We start from the raw sequence: 16,072 nt of genomic DNA on the forward strand, positions 1-16,072 counted from the left end.
ACCGCTTTCAGCACAGAAATATGGACATAATCAGACCGCTAGGGAGGTTAATAAACATCGAAACCTAGAAGAGCTGCAACAGAAATAGACCAAGTGCTCTTTTTTAATTTTTTCTTGTTTTTCTTTCTTTCTTTTGTTTTTTAACCTTTTTTTGCTGAATATAGATCTATGTTTGTCCCAAACATGTTTAAATGGCCAAACAATAACCTGCTTGACAGGCACTGGGATATGCAGAATGCTTTTTTAGTGCCATTTGGCATGAAAGTGATGAGAGAGTTCAGAACATTTCAAACTTTATTTCTCATATTATCTATCTATCTATCTATCTATCTATCTATCTATCTATCTATCTATCTATCTATCTATCTATCTATCTATCTATCTATCTGTATATGCTGTGTATCTATCTCTCTATCTTGTTTCATATTGTCGGGATCCTTCCTGTGCTGCCTCTTCCAGCTGATAGCAGGCAATAGTGCCCTAACAGCTGACTCTGGGTCACAGGAGGACAAAAATAAGTGTACACCTGTGATCCTGAAGAGAAGTATGGCCAACAAATTTTGGCCATACATTTCTTTATTGCAGTACTAGATGAAGCCCTATGGTTATAGAGTATGATTGTTAATAAGGTCATGGTGGAGGTGCAGGGATCCATTTATGCATAAAGTGTAAAAGAAATATATTATGATCGCAAACAATGTATGTGTTTTATGTGATTTCCTGTCATTTTGTTATCGCAGGGAGCGCTATTGAGGTCAAAGCACACAAATTTTTCACAGATTTGGATTGGAATGGGTTACTGAGACAAAAAGCTGAATTTATACCTCATCTGGAGGCTGAAGATGATACAAGCTACTTTGACAGTGAGTATGAAAAAAACAGTTCATAATAGCAAGAAAGGAGGGTAAAGAAACAGGTGATACACTCAGGCGTTGGGTTACTGTAATAAGATATTACAAGGGGAATAAGACACTCGGGAGCCGGGTTACTGTAATAAGATATTACAGGGTAATAAGACACTCGGGAGCCGGGTTACTGTAATAAGATATTACAGGGGGAATAAGACACTCGGGAGCCGGGTTACCGTAATAAGATATTACAGGGGGAATAAGACACTCGGGAGCCGGGTTACCGTAATAAGATATTACAGGGGTAATAAGACATTCGGGAGCCGGGTTACTGTAATAAGATATTACGGGGGGAATAAGACACTCGGGAGCCGGGTTACCGTAATAAGATATTACAGGGTAATAAGACACTCGGGAGCCGGGTTACTGTAATAAGATATTACAGGGGGAATAAGACACTCGGGAGCCGGGTTACTGTAATAAGATATTACAGGGGGAATAAGACACTCGGGAGCCGGGTTACCGTAATAAGATATTACAGGGGAATAAGACACTCGGGAGCCGGGTTACCGTAATAATATATTACAGGGTAATAAGACACTCGGGAGCCGGGTTACTGTAATAAGATATTACAGGGGAATAAGACACTCGGGAGCCGGGTTACCGTAATAATATATTACAGGGTAATAAGACACTCGGGAGCCGGGTTACTGTAATAAGATATTACAGGGTAATAAGACACTCGGGAGCCGGGTTACCGTAATAATATATTACAGGGGGAATAAGACACTCGGGAGCCGGGTTACCGTAATAAGATATTACAGGGGGAATAAGACACTCGGGAGCCGGGTTACCGTAATAGGATATTACAGGGTAATAAGACACTCGGGAGCCGAGTTACCGTAATAAGATATTACAGGGGGAATAAGACACTCGGGAGCCGGGTTACTGTAATAAGATATTACAGGGGGAATAAGACACTCGGGAGCCGGGTTACTGTAATAAGATATTACAGGGTAATAAGACACTCAGGAGACGGGTTACCGTAATAAGATATTACAGGGGGAATAAGACACCCGGGAGCCGGGTTACTGTAATAAGATATTACAGGGTAATAAGACACTCGGGAGCCGGGTTACCGTAATAAGATATTACAGGGGGAATAAGACACTCGGGAGCCGGGTTACTGTAATAAGATATTACAGGGTAATAAGACACTCAGGAGCCGGGTTACTGTAATAAGTTATTACAGGGTAATAAGACACTCGGGAGCCGGGTTACTGTAATAAGATATTACAGGGTAATAAGACACTCGGGAGCCGGGTTACTGTAATAAGATATTACAGGGGGAATAAGACACTCAGGAGCCGGGTTACTGTAATAAGATATTACAGGGGGAATAAGACACCCGGGAGCCGGGTTACTGTAATAAGATATTACAGGGGTAATAAGACACTCGGGAGCCGGGTTACTGTAATAAGATATTACAGGGGTAATAAGACACTCGGGAGCCGGGTTACTGTAATAAGATATTACAGGGGGAATAAGACACCCGGGAGCCGGGTTACTGTAATAAGATATTACAGGGGTAATAAGACACTCGGGAGCCGGGTTACTGTAATAAGATATTACAGGGGGAATAAGACACCCGGGAGCCGGGTTACTGTAATAAGATATTACAGGGTAATAAGACACTCGGGAGCCGGGTTACCGTAATAAGATATTACAGGGGGAATAAGACACTCGGGAGCCGGGTTACTGTAATAAGATATTACAGGGGGAATAAGACACCCGGGAGCCGGGTTACTGTAATAAGATATTACAGGGGTAATAAGACACTCGGGAGCCGGGTTACTGTAATAAGATATTACAGGGGGAATAAGACACCCGGGAGCCGGGTTACTGTAATAAGATATTACAGGGGGAATAAGACACCCGGGAGCCGGGTTACTGTAATAAGATATTACAGGGGGAATAAGACACTCGGGAGCCGGGTTACTGTAATAAGATATTACAGGGGGAATAAGACACCCGGGAGCCGGGTTACTGTAATAAGATATTACAGGGGTAATAAGACACTCGGGAGCCGGGTTACTGTAATAAGATATTACAGGGGGAATAAGACACCCGGGAGCCGGGTTACTGTAATAAGATATTACAGGGTAATAAGACACTCGGGAGCCGGGTTACCGTAATAAGATATTACAGGGGGAATAAGACACTCGGGAGCCGGGTTACTGTAATAAGATATTACAGGGTAATAAGACACTCAGGAGCCGGGTTACTGTAATAAGTTATTACAGGGTAATAAGACACTCGGGAGCCGGGTTACTGTAATAAGATATTACAGGGTAATAAGACACTCGGGAGCCGGGTTACTGTAATAAGATATTACAGGGGGAATAAGACACTCAGGAGCCGGGTTACTGTAATAAGATATTACAGGGGGAATAAGACACCCGGGAGCCGGGTTACTGTAATAAGATATTACAGGGGTAATAAGACACTCGGGAGCCGGGTTACTGTAATAAGATATTACAGGGTAATAAGACACTCGGGAGCCGGGTTACTGTAATAAGATATTACGGGGGAATAAGACACTCAGGAGCCGGGTTACTATAATAAGATATTACAGGGGTAATAAGACACTCGGGAGCCGGGTTACCGTAATAAGATATTACAGGGTAATAAGACACTCGGGAGCCGGGTTACTGTAATAAGATATTACAGGGGAATAAGACACTCGGGAGCCGGGTTACTGTAATAAGATATTACGGGGTAATAAGACACTCGGGAGCCGGGTTACTGTAATAAGATATTACAGGGTAATAAGACACTCGGGAGCCGGGTTACTGTAATAAGATATTACAGGGGAATAAGACACTCGGGAGCCGGGTTACCGTAATAAGATATTACAGGGGGAATAAGACACTCAGGAGATGAGGATAAAGACATTACTTTACGCTTCTTTAATATTTATGTGTCTCTTTAGCTCGATCAGATCGTTATCAGCATATTAACTCTTACGATGAAGATGATACAAATGATGAGGACTCTGTAGAGATTCGTCAGTTCTCATCCTGCACTCCACGGTTCAGTAAGGTAAGCCCAGCAATATTCCATAGGTTCCGTATCTCCAGCTGTGTAGATGTGCAGAGTACTGTTTATTGATGATGTCAGAGTACTTTACTCTCTTACCTTAAAACAACTTGTTTTGCTGTAATAATTCAATGTGAACAAGTCATGGTACTGGGGATGAGATGGCCTTGCAATGCATTTAACAAGTGTTTTGGGATGTGCTTCCTCCATGTTGAAAGGCAGTCCCCTTTTTTTTGAGCGATCTTCAGATTCTGACAGGGGGTGGGGGTTACCATAAGCAGGAATGGCCTACTAGATAAAAACCCTGAAGCCAGGCTTACCTTGTCCTATCCCTTCTTAAGGTTTGGGCCATATGTACCTCTCTTTAAAACACACTTACACTCATAGAAATAGAAACAAGGAGGAAACAAGGAAAATAGAAACAAGGAGGAAACAAGGAAACCTGGAACAAGCATGCTGGATGGAAAAGTCAGAGGTCCTTATCTGCATGCTTGTTCCCATTCAGTAACTTGTAAAGTACCTAAGCTATTGGATCAGGATAACAGCTAGGGAGCTACTACAGCCCCTGTACATCCTCACTACAGGTTTCCTTTAAAGCTGACTATACCAAAGGATTTACAGTTCTGTTCAGCTTGTCTTTTGATCCAGGCTCCCCTGTCATTGAGAGTTTAGTAATAAGATGTTGACTGGAAAATGAAGTACACTGATGAGATCATCACTCTGTTCCCTCCTCTTGTTAGCAAGCCCCCAGTGTTAGACTGGCAGTATTATGTAAAATAGTATAGCCTGGATTCGATCAATACCTCTGACCAGGGGTGGACTGACAACTCATGGGGCCCCTGGGCAATAGGGAATCAAGGGGCCCCTGTGTCCTTGCCCAAACTCAAAAAAGCCTATGAAAAAGGTACCGGGGCATCTCATGGGGCCCCCTACTGACCCCGGGCCCTCGGGCAGTGCCCAAATTTCCAAATGGTCAGTCCGCCCCTGCCTCTGACCATCCCTCCCAGACTGAATCCTGTGCATTATATTACAGAAAGGTAATAAAAACAGGCCAGAAAACAAACTAGCCTATACTGGCTCGGGTATTCATGATTGGTAAATAAAAACAAATATGACTTAATTTTTTTCATACTAAAGAAGTGAAAACCTCTCCTTACACAGTCACCATAGCTCAGAACCATGTGAAAAAAATGACACAACCCTCCTAAAGGAGTATCTATGAGGTGGGTTTACTAAAGGCAAATAGACTGTGCAGTTGCTCCAGAGCTTAGTAAATGAGGTGAAGCCTCACTTTGCAAAGAATATCCAATCACATGCAAGAAAAATGGGGAAAAAAAGCTTTTTTGCCTGCGTGTGATTGGATGATAAGTCAGCTGAGCTTCCCCTCATTTAGTAAGTTCAGGAGCAACTGCACTTGCAAAGTGCACAGTTTATTTGCCGTTAGTAAATCCACCCAAATGTATACTATATATTAAAATGGTCTATGATGGGGTCTCCATTCCTTCTAAACAAAGGGTAAGTTTACTGTTCTTCAAACTTTAGAGGGACCGGACTGTGGCCAGTGAGAGAAGAAAATGTCCTTTCATTAGTGGGAGTAAACAATGCCCCATCATTGGTATTAAGGGGACTAATAGTGTCCCTTCGTGGATATCAATGGCAGGAATAGTGTCCCATAGTTGGTTTCAGTTGGAGGAAAAGTGCCCCATTAATAGTGACAGTGGGATGAATACTGTCCCATTGTTGGTGTTAGTCGGAGTAATAGTGTCCCATCATTGGTATCAGTGGTAAGAATTGTCCTATTGTGGGTGCCAAAATTATCTGGGAGTTCTGGTAGATCACAAGCTTAATAATGGCATGTAATGCCAAGCTGCGGGTTCTAAAGCGAGCAAAATCCTCTCTTGTATTAAAAAAGGTATAGACTCCAGAGAGATATCATTTCCCCCGGTACAAATCATTAGTAAGACCTCATCTGGAATATGCAGTTCAGTTTTGGGCTCCAATTCACAAAAAGAACATTGGGGGACTGGAGAAAGTACAGAGAAGGGCAACCAAACTGATACGAGGCATGGAGGAGCTCAGCTATGAGGAAAGATTAGAGGAACTGAATTTATTCTCTCTTGAGAAGAGGAGATTAAGGGGGGATATGATCTCCATGTATAATATATAAGGGGGGATATGATCACCATGTATAATACATAAGGGGGGATACAATCTCCATGTATAATACATAAGGGGGATATGATCTCCATGTATAATACATAAGGGGGGATATGATCACCATGTATAATACATAAAGGGGGGGATATGATCTCCATGTATAATACATAAAGGGGGATATGATCACCATGTATAATACATAAGGGGGATGTGATCACCATGTATAATACATAAGGGGGGATATGATCTCCATGTATAATACATAAGAGGGGATATGATCTCCATGTATAATACATAAGGGGGGATATGATCTTCATGTATAATACATAAGGGGGGATATGATCACCATGTATAATACATAAGGGAGGATATGATCTCCATGTATAATACATAAGGGGGGATATGATCTCCATGTATAATACATAAGGGGGGGATGATCTTCATGTATAATACATAAGTGGGGATATGATCACCATGTATAATACATAAGGGGGGATATGATCTCCATGTATAATACATAAGGGGGGATATGATCTCCATGTATAATACATAAGGGGGGATATGATCTCCATGTATAATACATAAGGGGGGTATGATCTTCATGTATAATACATAAGGGGGGATATGATCACCATGTATAATACATAAAGGGGGATATGATCTCCATGTATAATACATAAGGGGGGATATGATCTCCATGTATAATACATAAGGGGGATATGATCTCCATGTATAATACATAAGGGGGATATGATCTCCTTGTATAATACATAAGGGGGATATGATCTCCATGTATAATACATAAGGGGGGATATGATCTCCATGTATAATACATAAGGGGGATATGATCTCCATGTATAATACATAAGGGGGGATATGATCACCATGTATAATACATAAGAGGGGATATGATATCCTTGTATAACACTTAAGGGGGGGATATGATCTTCGTGTATAATACATAAGGGGGGATATGATCTCCATGTATAATACATAAGGGGGGGATATGATCTCCATGTATAATACATAAGGGGGCATATGATCACCATGTATAATACATAAGGGGGGATATGATCTCCATGTATAATACATAAGAGGGGATATGATCTCCATGTATAATACATAAGGGGGGGATATGATCTCCGTGTATAATACATAAGGGGGGATATGATCTCCGTGTATAATACATAAGGGGGGATATGATCACCATGTATAATACATAAGGGGGGATATGATCTCCATGTATAATACATAAGAGGGGATATGATCTCCATGTATAATACATAATGGGGATATGATCTCCATGTATAATACATAAGGGGGGATATGATCTCCATGTATAATACATAAGGGGGATATGATCTCCATGTATAATACATAAGGGGGGATATGATCTCCATGTATAATACATAAGGGGGGGGATATGATCTCCATGTATAATACATAAGGGGGATATGATCTCCATATATACTACATAAGGGGGGATATGATCTCCATGTATAATACATAAGAGGGGATATGATCTCCATGTATAATACATAAGGGGGATATGATCTCCATGTATAATACATAAGGGGGGATATGATCTCCATGTATAATACATAAGGGGGGATATGATCTCCATGTATAATACATAAGGGGGGGATATGATCTCCATGTATAATACATAAGGGGGGATATTATGTATTTAATCTCCAAATACAGAAAGGTTTCTTCACAGTATGAGCTGTGAAAATGTGGAATAGACTCCCTCTAAAGTTGGTTCTGGCCAGCTCAGTGGATTGCTTTAAAAAAGTCCTGGATTCTTTCTTGGATACACAGAATATAACTGGATATAACATTTATAGGTAAAGTTGATCCAGGGAATATCCAATTGCCTTTCAGGGGATCAGGAAGGGTTTTTTTCCCCTGCAGGAGCAAATTCGATCATGCTTTGCTGTGTTTTTTGCCTTCCTCTCGATCAACTGTTGGTATAGGATTATGACTTTGTTTTATGGTTGAATGGATGGATGGACTTTTTGTCTTTTTTCAGCCAGACTAACTATATATAACTATATAACTAGGTTGCAGGAAATAATGTCTCAGGTGCCAGATAAAAGGAAGGAAAGGGCCACATTCGACCCCCAGGCCACAGTTTGCAGACAAAATACATGCACAAATAATACAAATGACTTTATTAAATATTAATGCCATTCAAAACAAATGCAACTCACAGAGCATATGATAGGGAGCGTCTTTACCCAATAATATGTAAACACATTAATGCAGAAAAGAAGAATGTTGCCACTTAAATCTAAAAAAAACAGAGGTGTAATCAGATCCAAAAACTGCCAGTTCCTTCTTCTTTATTGTATCAACCCCGTCCATGATTTTCATTTTAGTCTTGTAAATATCCATGCAACAATTTCACATTAAAAAAGACACAGCCATGGCATCACCAATATGTGTATACTGGGTGAGCATGGTAGCCAATCAGCTTCTAACTTCAGCTTATTCAATTAAGCTTTGACAATAAAACCTGGAAGCTGATTGGTTACTAGGCAGACCTGAACCAGCTTCTGTGTGCACCAGTTTTAGTAAATCTCCCCCAAGGTTGTAGGGTATAGGGCAAAATCCACAATCAATATTAGTTCGCTTTGACTGAGGTATCCATACACTGCAATCTGTTTCTTACCCATAATATACTCTGAATTCCTTCTTGAACACAGCTCAAGGGCAATGCACATTCATAACAATGTATCCAGCATCAGCTGCCATGAAACATGGCTTTGTATTGTTTAAGCCACATTCAGCAACAATGTATCCAATTCATGACCACTCTGTGTCAGTAATCATATACAGTATAAACAGACTATTCATCATCCTTGTAGCTACATATAAATAAAACACACAGTTAACCCTTCCTGCCCAGCGTCATTAGTATAGTGTTGGTGCTTTTTATTAGCACTGATCACTGTATTAGTGTCATTGGGATGTCAGTGGCAGTTAGTCAGTTCAGTTCAGTGTCAGAATGCCCGCTGGAGTCCCGCTATAAGTCACTGATCGCCACCATTACTAGTATAAAAAAAAAAAAATTCCAGTATATATACCACCATCAGGGGCGGACTGACCATTTGGAAACTTGGGCATTGCCCGAGGGCCCGGGGTCAGTAGGGGGCTCCATGAGATGCTCCTGGTACCTTTTTCATAGGCTTTTTTGAGTTTGGGCGAGGACACAGGGGCCCCCTGATCCCCTATTCCCTGGGGACCCCATGAGATGCCCCTGGTACCTTTTTCATAGGCTTTTTTAAGTTTGGGCAAGGACACAGGGGCCCCCTGATCCCCTATTGCCTGGGGGCCCCATGAGTTGTCAGTCCACCCCTGCAGGTACTTATATAGTGCCGTCAATTTACGCAGCGCTTTACATATATATTGTACATTCACATCAGTCCCCAACCCTCAAGGGGTGTACAATCTAAGGTCCCTAACTCACATTCATACATACACATACTAGGGACAATTTACACAGGAGCAAATGAACCTTTGGGCAAGGACACAGGAGCCCCCTGATCCCCTATTGCCTGGGGGCCCCATGAGTTGTCAGTCCGCCCCTGACCATCATTTGTAGACGCTATATCTTTCATATGAACCAATTCATTTACACGTATTGAGATTTTTTTTAATAAAGACATGGAGCAGAATACATTTTGGCCTAAATTTATGACGAGATTTGATTTTTCAATTTTTTTTTACTGGACACTTTTTATAGCAAAAAGTCAAAAATATTGACAAGGGTATATTCTACCCTTGTCATGTCTGTTTACCCATTTTACCCATTTAGAGTTGCTATTCTGAATTGTGTCCCCATTTTTCAAATGATGCACAGGTATACAGCAGCATGGAACAGCTTTCCCAGCTAGAGCAGAAGGCCCCCTCTACACCCCAAGACAGCAACAAGCAAGAGAGATCTGAAAGGACAAGCAAGAGGGAGACTCTTGGAGGTGTGACCCTGAGAGATCGCTGCTGGAGGACTGTATCTCCTGAGATGTAAGTGGGTTCCCCTATTTCCTTGCTTGGATTACGGTCAGTGTAAAAAAAATCAGTTCATTAGAAGCTGCCCGGTTTGGCCTAAATGTTACAGATGAGGCATCTTGTTGCAGGAAACATTTTTCAGACTCAGTTGATGCTGACTCCAGTCCCCCATTAGCTGCGAGGCGCCGATTCTCTGCTCTAGTGGACACCGCACGTTTCGTGGCCCCTCTGGAAGGGGAAGGAGAGAGCAGGGTGAAGGGCAGCAGTGGAACTCAGCACGGCCAAAGTAAAATCCCCCTGGGAGAGCTTGAACCAGGTGAGTCCCCACTGGTGTCATGACATGAGAGTGGAATTGTCAAAGAGGCTGAAAGCTGCTGTGGATGGACGGTGCACCAAGTGGTACTGAAGCTTAGGGCAAAGTGCGTCCAGCCACAATCACTGCAGGTTATGGCCGGCTGTGTGCACAATCACAAATATCTATGGCTGATGATGTCGGTCATAGCACTATACAGTCTTGGTGGCCATAGCAATCTGCACACAGCTGTCAATCCCATCCATAGGAATCAGTAAATTCTTGGCCCTGGATAGAGCATGGCTAAACACCCATATGAATGTATCCTTGGGCCAACATAGAAATACATACAACATACAGCTGAAGGAAGCTCCACAGGAACACAGAGGAGCCCTGAAATATTGTACCAACATCCCTTCTCAAAGTGTATGTTACCCCAACAGTTCATATTCCTGATATTTGTCTGTATTACCATGTACTTGTATGAAAATGTATCATCCTGTACTATTTGCATTCCCCATGCTTTCCTATTTCAAACTGACCACACCAGGGCATGGAAGCGCATCCATCCCAGCAGGATCAGTTTTGTTCTTTGCATTCAACTTGGGAGAATAGCCTGTGTCTGTCCTCCAATGGTCAGACTTGTGCTGACACGCCCCCCCTACATACTGTAGCTCTTAACTGGACAGATCGGTATACTGCTGTTTCTCTGCCTTCTGCTGACATGGTTCTCTGCAGTCTTCACCCCCAGCTTTCCAAGCCCTTTATCCAACACAACAAACACTTTTCTCCTGCGCTAGGAAAGGACTCAGTAGACCCAATAGGAATGTTCTGGAATTTTCTGGAATATGCACTGCTTGCTGCCCTCTACAGACCGGGGTGGTCCAAATACACTAGATGCAAATGGAGAAACAGAAAAAGGGTGCACCGACCTAGTGCATTATCGTTTAAAATATTTATTGAAGAAACAAACTAAGTATCATACTCACAATGGACATAAAAACACATGCATGTCAAACTGAACAAGATGTATGATCCAAACAACATCTGAGTCCATACGATGGAACCCTGGATGACCAACTGGCTAATGTGTTTCGAGGACACAACCTCTTCCTCAGAGCCAAATTCAGTTTGACATGCCTGTGTTTTTATGTCTATTGTAAGTATGATACTTACTTTGTTTCTTCAATAAATATTTTAAACGATAATGCACTAGGTCGGTGCGCCCTTTTTCTGTTTCTCCATTTGTTTCCAAGCCCTTTATGCAGCTATAGGACATAGGTCATTATCATTGTCATGTGATCACGTATAAAGAAAGGGTATATATATATATATATATATATATATATAGTGCATATACACACTGTATATACAAATATTTTGCCTTGCATTACTTTTTTAAACTGAATGGGTTGTTTTTCAAGGTAAGGGTTCCCATATACAGTACTTTATACTTCCTTTGTAGTACATTCTTCTGTACTCAGCATGTCATCTCATCCACATAGCAAAATGTATTTGTCAAAGTATTCTCAATATTTTTTCTTTTTACCTTACCCACTTTGGTGATTGAGACTGTGCTCAAACATGATCTGCAAGCAATTTGGTGTACACAATTTAACTTACTTCCTCCATAATCTAGTGGACAAGTCGTCTGAATCTCAGGGGCACCAGGACGCAGAATCCTCCCCTCGTGCCACCAATGACCTTGTTCTGCGTAGAGCTCGTCATCAGCATCTGTCTGGGGATAGTGACCGGAGGAGAACCGGGGGGAAGGTCATAAAGTCGGCTTCCACCACTGCACTGTCTGTGATGATTCCTACAGGTGCCACTCAACACTCAAAAACCCTTTGCATATTTTTACATATTTGTTTTTATGTGATACCTTTAGTGTGGGGGAGATTTACTAAAAGTGGAGCACTCAGAATGTGGTTCAGCTGTGCATGGGAGCCAATCAGCTCCTAACGTCAGCTTGCTCAATTAAGCTTTGACAATAAAACCTGGAAGCTGATTGGTTTCTATGCAGAGCTGCAGCAGATTTTGGTTTTAATAAATAACCCCCAATGTGTGTGTTTACAGTCTGTGCATTTTAACCCCTTTCCAACCAGCCCTGGCATCCCTTTAAATTTGTCTCAATGCTCAGTGGACAGGAAGGCCTGCCCAATCATGTGGCCGCTGTGAGTGGCTGTCACAGTGGTCACATGATTGGGAGCCTGTCCCGCAACCTCCCAATCAATATTGGATTCTGGGAGCTGTGTTTGACAGCTGGGTCACAATGTTGGGATCATGCGGTGAGCGCACTGTCAACTCAGAAACCCCGGCCATCCATGGACACATATGTGCGTTAAAACCCACCCTATATATATATATATATATATATATATATATATATATATGTTATATTATATATGCATTACGAGGTTACTATATCATTTTGAAGGGTAAAGCCACCCAAAGATGATGAATGATAGTATGATCCACTTCCGGCTTGTTAAATTCCTGTTCCTCAGACTTTTAATCATCATATTATCATTCTTCCTAAACCTGAGTAACCTCAGAATTGCATGACCATCACACACCTTGTGCATCCTGATGCCAAGCAGTAGTCTTTCTTGCTCACAGTTCTTTTCAAAAATATTAATAAAACATTGCTGGCTCTCCTTATTGAAGGTGGTCCCCCATGCTACACTTGGATAGTTTGATAAGATACCTGGACACAGCCTTTGGCCCATTGGGATTTGTGACATCTTTATCATAGAACGAGGAATATTCTAGTTCATTGTGGTCATTGGCCTCGTCCCATATATGAGGGATATGGAAGGTGATTTGACTTTCCTCCTCTGCCATCAGTATTACGAGATGGATATTTGACCACCCTTGCCCTTCCGACGGTTTACAGTCACCATTAAATTTTGGACTATGCAGTCTCATCTTGGATGTCAGTATTTTACGACTGCTTTGATCAATATTGATTGTTTAATTCCCTTAGATCCTTTTTGTACTTATGCCCCCTGAAGAAGATCTAAAAGTGGAATGATCGAAACGCGTGGAGATTATTTTTGGAATGTTGTATAGTTGCAACTGTAAGGGAATATATCCCTGCAATAGTTATCAAAGCCAGTGTTTTTAAAGGCAATGTACCTTTTACCAACATTTTTTTGTACAATAAAGTGTATGACTAAAAAAGATTTTTTTTTGGGTATATGTGTGAGGATATGTTTGCTGCATTAAAGTCCCATAGGGGGATATTTTTGTGTATATTCATATTAGGGACGAGCAGTCAGATAATCGATTTTTCATCAGGAACAGTTCTTTTTTATTGTTGTGAAAAACGAGTTTCAATTTAAAGCTGAACTTATTCTCTCTTATTGCAGTTATGCCTTAGAAAATTAAAAAAAAATTAAATGTAATATTAAAAAGAGATTTTACCACTACCTTAAATGTTTCATTATATTAGCTTTCTATAGTCTTCTGTACCACAACACTCAGAATTGAAGTGGGAAGGGGGGGGGCGGGCGATGCTGTTTGGCTCTATTGCTTTGCACAGTGTCGTCGGTCTGGTTACAGGAGGGCACAGACAGGATCTTCTCAGTGTGCTGCTTCTCCTTCATCATCCATTCAGCAGACTGGTGTGGAAATATTGCTGGATACCTTACGTGGTTCTAAAGGCAGAAGGTTTTTTTTACCTTAAAGCGGAGTTCCACCCAAAAGGGGAAGCTTTAAAGATTGGTACCCCGCTCCCTATTAAGGTTTGGCAGTGGGTACCCGAATTTGACAGGTATCCGCTCCCACTTCCGCTGCAATCGCCTAGTTGTCCTCCCCCCCTCGCTCCCCATAGTCTTGTGGGACACGTGACAGGTCCCAGAAGACGACGGGGCCATTCATGAAGCGCAGCGCTACTCGCGCATGCGCAGTGGGCGCCCGGCTGTGAAGCCGCAAGCTGTCGCAGCCAGGTGCCCACACTGAAGATGCTGGCGCCTGGAATACAGGACGGCCCGCGAAACAAGCTGCGGCGGGGGCACCGAAGGATCGTGAGACAGGTGAGTGGCTGTTTTTTAAAAGTCAGCAGCTACAGTTTTTGTAGCTGCTTTTTTTTTTTTTACAGAGTGAGTGGAACTCCGCTCGCAGCCCCCCCTAAATACTTATCTGAGTGCGTTCTCAGTCCAGTGATGTGCACAAGAACAGAGCCTCTTTCTGCTCTCTCCCTCCCTCATTTGCTTAGACAGCCAGTGGGGAAGGAGCGGGGCTGAGCCACACACTGTATGTCTTATGGAGACACAGATCCGGCTCAGGAGCGAGAACACACAAGTGCCCCAATAGTAAGCGGCTTCTTACATATTTCTATTTCCTCTTGTACCAAATTGTATTGTAACTGTAATGTCTACCTTCATTTTGTAAAGCGCTGCGCAAACTGTTGGCGCTATATAAATCCTGTATAATAATAATAATTTAATTTGTAAAAAGTTCTTTGGACACTTGAAAAAGAAAAGAGGGAGGTGTATTGTAGTGTCACACTAAAATATATGACATTGGTTTTTATTTATGCCCCTGCCTTAGGGAGATAAAGGTGACATGTTAGCAGCTGCTTGTATATATACGCCTTTGTAAATTCCCGTATTTAATATTATTTATAACAGAATTCCACCACTCTTACTATTCCAGCCTTCTGAGCCTCAGCCATTTGGGTTGTGCATTTCTACTCTTCAATTCATACTTCTGATGTGGCCTTACAGTGGCTCTTTACATGTGGATTAGAACTACCAAATCCATACTTATGAAGCTCATGAAAAGTCCAGTTCTGTTGGGCTGTGAATATTTGGTGGTGACTAAGAACGTATTTCATTGCCCATGCTTGTAGAAGCTGCTGCTAAATATGACGTATTCAGTTTATAAGCAACTAACCGATACAAAGTCAGTGAACATAAACACCCGTCTGCCCCAAACACATAATTATTCCCCTATCTTCCCCCCTGAATAGTATAGTGAAGGTGAAGCCACGCTGTCAATCACAGCCGTCATGTCAGAGAGCCCACTGCGATTCCTGTGTCTCAGCTCTCTGCAGGGCAATAGTAGCATCAGCAGCCAGTGATCATGGTTATAAATCATATAAATATATATTGTCTATATGTAAAGTATGATGCTTACAGTTGATTTCTATCTCTCCAATACAGTGGAACAGCACAGCAGCTCTCCTCTGGTCAGTCCAATGTCTCCCCGGTCATTGTCATCCAATCCTTCATCCCGGGACTCCTCACCCAGCCGTGACTACACCCCCGCTGTCAGCAGCCTGCGCTCCCCCATCACTATTCAGCGGTCAGGGAAGAAATATGGCTTCACGCTCAGGGCTATACGAGTCTATATGGGGGAGAGTGATGTGTACAGTGTTCAGCACATTGTCTGGGTGAGTGACTTGAAGGCAGCTGATGGTACATCTCCAAAGCCAGAAGGCACATCTGAACTGCCACCCATTTCCAATGGAAATGTTCACATTGCAGTACTAATGATGCAATATTTTATAGCCCAACTCCAGAAAACCTAAAAACTCTCCCTTGCAGTGGGACGTTGTCTACATTGTAAGGGTTAGCTGCTTATTTATGTCTAGTGCACGGGTGTCAAACTGGCGGCCCTACAGCTGTTGCCAAACTACAAGTCCCATGAGGCATTGCAA

At 42.2% G+C, this 16,072-nt stretch overlaps 1 protein-coding gene across 2 annotated transcripts in view; it reads left to right on the top strand.

Moving 5' to 3' along the window:
• The window catches only part of MAST1 (microtubule associated serine/threonine kinase 1), a 147,071-nt gene that overhangs the window by 117,263 nt on the left and 13,736 nt on the right, over positions 1-16,072 (top strand). For both annotated transcript variants that reach the window (XM_089688822.1, XM_089688823.1), the window contains 6 exons: positions 741-863; positions 3,841-3,950; positions 9,970-10,130; positions 10,244-10,431; positions 12,047-12,229; positions 15,576-15,805. In XM_089688822.1, the coding sequence (XP_089544948.1) occupies positions 741-863; positions 3,841-3,950; positions 9,970-10,130; positions 10,244-10,431; positions 12,047-12,229; positions 15,576-15,805 (995 nt within the window). The remainder of the gene's footprint in view (positions 1-740; positions 864-3,840; positions 3,951-9,969; positions 10,131-10,243; positions 10,432-12,046; positions 12,230-15,575; positions 15,806-16,072) is intronic.

The sequence above is a fragment of the Staurois parvus genome, unplaced genomic scaffold, assembly GCF_062004578.1.
Source record: "Staurois parvus isolate SC_StPar_1 unplaced genomic scaffold, SC_StPar_1.0 ptg000456l, whole genome shotgun sequence".
In the NCBI taxonomy this organism is placed as follows: domain Eukaryota; kingdom Metazoa; phylum Chordata; class Amphibia; order Anura; family Ranidae; genus Staurois; species Staurois parvus.